This window comes from Erythrolamprus reginae, chromosome 1 (genome assembly GCF_031021105.1).
Source record: "Erythrolamprus reginae isolate rEryReg1 chromosome 1, rEryReg1.hap1, whole genome shotgun sequence".
NCBI classification, from domain to species: domain Eukaryota; kingdom Metazoa; phylum Chordata; class Lepidosauria; order Squamata; family Dipsadidae; genus Erythrolamprus; species Erythrolamprus reginae.
The window spans coordinates 12,429,788-12,436,192 of NC_091950.1; the positions used below are offsets into that span (position 1 = coordinate 12,429,788).

A 6,405-nucleotide genomic window follows, 5' to 3' on the forward strand; every position below is an offset into this window, starting at 1 on the left:
TCTCTGTCCCCACCCCTCCCGTTGCATCCAGAGGTCCCAACTCTGTTTCTGACCATTTCTGACCATTGAAGCCCCAAATCCCTAAAAAGACAACATGCAAAATGACCACAACTGGGCAGAATTGTGTTGTTTCTTTGTCCCCACCCCTTCCATTGCATCCGGAGGTCCCAACTCTGTTTCTGACCATTGAAGCCCCAAATCCCTAAAAAGACAACATGCACAATGACCACAACTTGGCAGAATTGTGTTGTTTCTCTGCCCCCACCCCTCCCATTGCATCCGGAGGTCCCAACTCTGTTTCTTCTCAAACCGCATCTCCGTCGCCTCCCTAGATCGCACTGTTGACCTTCTGCTTGCAGATTGGGCATGTCTTGCCCGCCATGGGTTGGATAAGTAACCAGGTGTTGATACAGGTGGCGTGAAAGACATGGGTGCAGGGCAGAACCTTCAGCCGGTCCCCTGCTTCATAATCCGCCATGCAGATGACACAGGTGTCATAACTGTCACCGTGTTTGAAGGTCTTCACTCGGATGCCTTGGCTGGGCCGGCCCCATTTCACCCAACTGACCAGAAGCAAGAAGCTAGCCCCCATGCTGAGGCTGATCAACAGCCCAAATTCCTGGAGGACTTTGAGGAACAGTTGTTGAGTACAATAACCCGGCCAGATTGGCAAGTCATAGACAGCTAATTCCCAAAGAGCCACATACGTTTCGTCCGAGCAGGAATTGTAATAACTCTGAGGGACCACCACCATAATTTGGGCATCCTTTGCGGAATGAACCTGCCTTCTCAAAAGCTTAGAAGCTGTCCGTCCAATAAACAACGACGGGATAATGATCGGCAGCCTTCTCTCTTCCATGTTCACCGCCATGTTCACCAAGAAATCAGAACACAAGTTGTAGATGATCGCTGCCCGGTATCCAGCTTCCTGGGCATGGAAAACCTTGAGGTTGAAGGAACAGTCGTATCGGCGGATGAGGGCGACGAAGCCAGAAGGAGTCCGGTTGGAAACTGGAGCGGCTTTTATAGGGTGACATGCATTGGCAGGCACCGTTTCAAGCAGGTAGCCCTTGAGACCAGTTGCAGGCATGGACGGGCCGAAACAGGCCGGGGCGGCATTGAAATCCATACAGGTGTCATTCTGCTTGTACACCACGTGAACAAATGGTTTGGCCAAGGCGGTCTCGAGAAACAAGGAAATGGTCACGAGCAGAGGAAGAGTTTCCGCCAAGCCCCACATGGTGGAGATCGCTTTCTCCGGACGCAACGGATGGAAGATGGAGAGAGGTTGGTGGCGTGTCTAGGTCTCAACCCTTTGGCATTTTGGAGAGGTGATGAGGGCGCCACCGAGGCCAATGTCAATGAAACAATGGTCTTCAAGAGCAGGCTCCAGAGGTCTCCTTCCTTGGAATCCCCTCGTCTCTTGAAATTGTGAAACTCAACTTGTTTCTCTCAACCACACCGATACCACACTTTTCAACACAGCGCCTGTGGCTCTTGCCCACCCTAGGCCTAGTCGTTTGAAACAGCCCACAACTCCCTTGTGACATCACTTGCTCATTGCTTGGGCTACTATCACTGAGTGGCAAGGAGAGAAGAAGGACTGATGTGTACTTAAAACATAAGCAGGTAAGAGTAAAGATAAAGGTTTCCCCTCCCCTGTTGTTAAGAATCAGAATTAGAATAACAGAGTTGGAAGGGACCTTGGAGGTCCTCTAGTCCAGAGGTAGGCAAAGTGGGCTCTTCTATGACATGTGGACTTCAACTCCCAGAATTCCTGAGCTAGCATGATTGGCTTTAGGAATTCTGGGAGTTGAAGTCCACAAGTCATAAGAGACCCAACTTTGCCTATTCGTACCCTACACCATTTCTGACAGATGGCAGCCCAGTCTCTTCTTCGAGTAACGAAGCTCTCAAAAACCTCTGTTCCATTGGTTGATTGTTCTCACTGTGAAAAAAAATATCCTTTATTTCTGGGTTAAATATCTCTTTGATCTGTTTACATCCAGTCTGGCCTTTGGGTGCTTTGGGAAATATTTATTTTATTTATTTATTTATTGGATTTGTATGCCACCCCTCTCCGCAGACTTGGGGCAGCTAACAACAGTAATAAAAAACTGCATGTAACAGTCCAATACTAAACAACTAAGAAACCCCTTATTGTAAAACCAAACATACATACAACCATACCATGCATCAATTGTAAAGGCCTAGGGGGAAGGAATATCTCAGTTCCCCCATGCCTGATGGCAGAGGTGGGTTTTAAGAAGCTTACGAAAGGCAAGGAGGGTGGGGGCAATTCTAATCTCTGGGGGGAGTTGGTTCCAAAGGGCCGGGGCCACCACAGAGAAGGCTCTTCCCCGGGGTCCCACCAAACGACATTGTTTAGTTGACGGGACCCGGAGGAGGTCCACTCTGTGGGACCTAACTGGTCACTGGGATTCATGCGGCAGAAGGCAGTCCCTGAGATAGCTTGACCCCTTCCTCTCTGTGACAAGTCCTCAAATATTGGAAGGCTGCTATCTTGTTTCCTCTGGTCCTTCTCTTCACTAGACTAGCCAGGCCCAGTTCCTGCAACCGTTCCTCATATGTTTTAGCCTCCAGTCCTCTAATCATCCTGGTTGCTCTGCTCTGCACTGTTTCTAGTGTCTCAACATCTTTTTTATAGAGCGGTGACCAAAATTGGATGCAGCATTCCAGGTGTGGTCTTACTAAGGCTTTATAGACTGATATTAGTACCACCCTAGTCCTAGAATGTATCCCCCTGTTAATGCAACTTAGGACTTTCTCTTTTTGTCTCATATTTAACTACAGTGGTACCTTCACTTACAAACTTAATTCATTCCATGACCAGGTTCTTAAGTTGAAAAGTTTGTAAGAAGAAGCTATTTTCCCCATAGGAATCAATGTAAAAGCAAATAATGCGTGTGATTGGGGAAACCACAGGGAGGGTGGAGGCCCTGTTTCCTCCCAGGAGATTCCTAGGGAGGCCTCACGAAGGCTTCTCCCCGCCTTTTCCGTCCCTGTTTCCTCCCAGGAGATTCCTAGAGAGGCCCCACGGAGGCTTCTCCCCATATTTTCTGGCCCTGTTTCCTCCCAGGGGATTCCTAGAGAGACCCCACGGAGGCTTCTCCCCGCCTTTTCTGGCCCTGTTTCCTCCCAGGAGATTCCTAGAGAGGCCCCTCGGAGGCTTCTCTCCACATTTTCTGACCCTGTTTCCTCTCAGGAGATTCCTAGAGAGGCCCCATGGAGGCTTCTCCCCACATTTTCCGGCCCTGTTTCCTCCCAGGAGATTCCTAGAGAGGCCCCACAGAGGCTTCTCCCTGCTTTTTCCGGTTACAGTTTCAGAGACTCAGGTTTGTAGGTGGAAAATGGTTCTTGAGAAGAGGCAAAAAGTCTTGAACACCCGGTTCTTATCTTATCTTAAGAAGTTTGTAAGTAGAGGTGTTCTTAGGTAGAGGTACCACTGTAGTTGTCTATTAAGGCTCCAGGATCCCTCCCGTAGTTCCTGCTATTATTACTGCTATTGTGTCTGACTTTAGGAAGTGGTGCTCATCTCCATTTCTTGGACAAGGGAGCAAGCATTGTCCAAAGACATGTTCCATGGCCATATTGGCCAGCATGACTGTATACCAATAGCAATAGCAGTTACATTTATATACCGCAGGGTGTGTGTGGGGGTCCTGCATGCATGCACATTTTTATTGATTGATTGATTGATTGATTGATTGATTTTGTCCAGTACACAATGAGGGTTTTAGTGCAGTGTTTCCCAACCTTGGCAACTTGAAGATATCTGGACTTCAACTACCAGAATTCCCCAGCCAGCGTTCGCTGGCTGGGGAATTCTGGGAGTTGAAGTCCAAATATCTACAAGTTGCCAAGGTTGGGAAACACTGTTTTAGTGGGTATACATTTAGTAAAATACATAATGAAGGTTAAAGAGGATATACTCATAGTAAAATATATCTAAGAAAGAATAGAAGAGAAAATATAGGAATAAAACATATCAATGAAAGAATAGAAGAAGAGATATAGGAATAGAAGAAAGGTATAGGAGATATAGGAGAGCAATGGGACAGGGGACGGAAGGCACTCTAGTGCACTTGTACTCGCTCCTTACTGACCTCTTAGGAATCTGGATAGGTCAACCATGGATAATCTCAGGGTAAAGTGTTGGGGGTTTGGGGATGACACTATGGAGTCTGGTAATGAGTTCCACGCTTTGACAACTTGGTTACTGTAGTCATATTTTTTACAGTCAAGTTTGGAGCTGTTAATATTAAGTTTAAATCTGTTGTGTGCTTTTGTGTTGTTGTGGTTAAAGCTGAAGTAGTCGCCGACAGGCAGGACGTTGCAGCATATGATCTTGTGGGCAATACTTACATCGTGTTTAAGGTGTCTTAGTTCTAGGCCTTCTAGGCCCAGGATTGAAAGTCTAGTCTCATAGGGTATTCTATTTCGAGTGGAGGAGTGAAGGGCTCTTCTGGTGAAGTATCTTTGGACATTTTCGAGGGTGTTGATGTCTGAGATGCGATATGGGTTCCAAACAGATGAGCTGTATTCGAGGATGGGTCTGGCGAAAGTTTTGTAAGCTCTGGTTAGTAGTGTGAGATTGCCAGAGCAGAAGCTACGTAGGATTAGGTTTACAACTCTAGAAGCCTTCTTGGCTATGTTGTTGCAGTGGGCTTTGGCACTTAAGTCTTTTGTTGTTAGTTTACCGAGGTCTTTAACCACTACACTGTGGGCGTGGCTTATGCCTTTTCCTTCAACATTGTTCAGTGCAAATCGGGTACTCTAGGGTAGAGCTCCATTTTTGCTACCCCACTGCGTCCCCCAGACCCCGGCCCGGCCAGCAGCCCACCCCTGGGAGTGGTCCAAGAACAGCCATCTGGGAGCTGCATTGTATATTGTAGCAATAGCATTAGCATTTAGACTTATATACCACTTCCTAGTGCTTTTACAGCCCTCTCTAAGCGGTTCACAAAGTCAGCTTTTTGACCCCAACAATCTGGGTCTTCACTTTACCCACTTCGGAAGGATGGAAGGAAGAGTCAACCTTGAGCTGGTGGTGGGATTTGAACTGCTGAACTACAGCTAGCGGTTAGCCGAAGTAGCCTGCAGTGCTGCACTCTAACCACTGCGCCCCCTTGGCTCTGTATATAAATGATCTTATATTCCCACCCCCCTCTGTTGAGAGAGGGCTGTTCAATTTTGACCTAGATGGCCCCGTTGACTCAGAGATGGGATTCAGCAGATTCTGACCAGTTCTGGCGAACTGGTAGTGGAAATTTGGAATAGTTCGGCCGAACTGGGAAATACAACCTCTGATTGGCTCCACCTCCATCTATTCTCTGCCTCCTGAGTCCCAGCTGATTGGGAGGAAGTGGGGACTTTGCAGTATCATTTCCCTGTCATTCCTACCAAGCCACACCTACGAGGCCAAACCACACCCAGCAAGTCACACTCACCAACCCAGTAGTAAAAACAAAAATTGTATCCCACCACTGTTTTGACTCCTCTTTCAAGCCAACCTCCAAGTGAAGCTTTTGCTCCGGTAATCTCACACTACTAACCAGAGCATACAAAACTTTCCCCAGACCAATCCTTGAATACAGCTCATCTGTCTAGAACCCACATCGTATTTCGGACATTAACACTAGAAAATGTCCAGAGATACTTTACGAGAACAGCCCTCCACTCCTCCACTCGCAACAGAATACCCAATGCAACTAGACTTACAATCCTAGGTTTGGAAAGCTCAGAATTAGGTCACTTTAAACACGACCTAAGCATAGCCCATAAAATCATCTGCTACAATGTCCTTCCTGGCAACTACTACTTCAGCTTCAACCACAGCAACACACAAGCACACAACAGATACAAACTTAAAGTAAGCCGCTCCAAACTTGACTGCAGAAAATACGACTTTAGTAACCGAGTAGTTGATGCATGGAACTCACTAGCAGACTCTGTAGTATCATCACCTAAACCCCAAAACTTTACCCTTAGACTATCCAGTGTTGACCTCTACCAATTCCTAAGAGGTCAGTAAGGGGCATGCATAAGCACATCAGTGTGCCTCCCGTCCCCTGTCCTAATGTTTCTCTCTTACTAGTACCATGTATATAAACATTGTTAAATCTTTGTGCACCACCAATACGTACTTGGCAAAACAAATAAATAAAAATAAATAAAATAAGTGGCCTCAAAAGGATGCAAATGACCAGCTGTTTGGAAGGAATACTCCTTCCGTCCTTCCCAGGTGGGTCGAAGGAGGACCCCGATGGTTGGGGGCAAAAGAGGCTGACTCTCCGTTAACTGCCCAGGGAGGAAGCGCTAGATAAGTCTAAGTGCTATTGTCCTCCCTCCCTCCCTTCCTTGATGATGCAGTGGTTGGAATGC

The 6,405-nt window shown here is 47.1% G+C and overlaps 1 protein-coding gene across 1 annotated transcript; it reads right to left on the minus strand.

Moving 5' to 3' along the window:
• Positions 1 to 328: 328 nt before the first annotated feature.
• ZNRF4 (zinc and ring finger 4) lies at positions 329 to 1,240 on the minus strand. Its single transcript, XM_070732164.1, has one exon. The coding sequence runs from the start codon at positions 1,238 to 1,240 to the stop codon at positions 329 to 331; it is 912 nt and encodes a 303-aa protein (XP_070588265.1).
• Between the last annotated feature and the right edge of the window lie 5,165 nt (positions 1,241 to 6,405).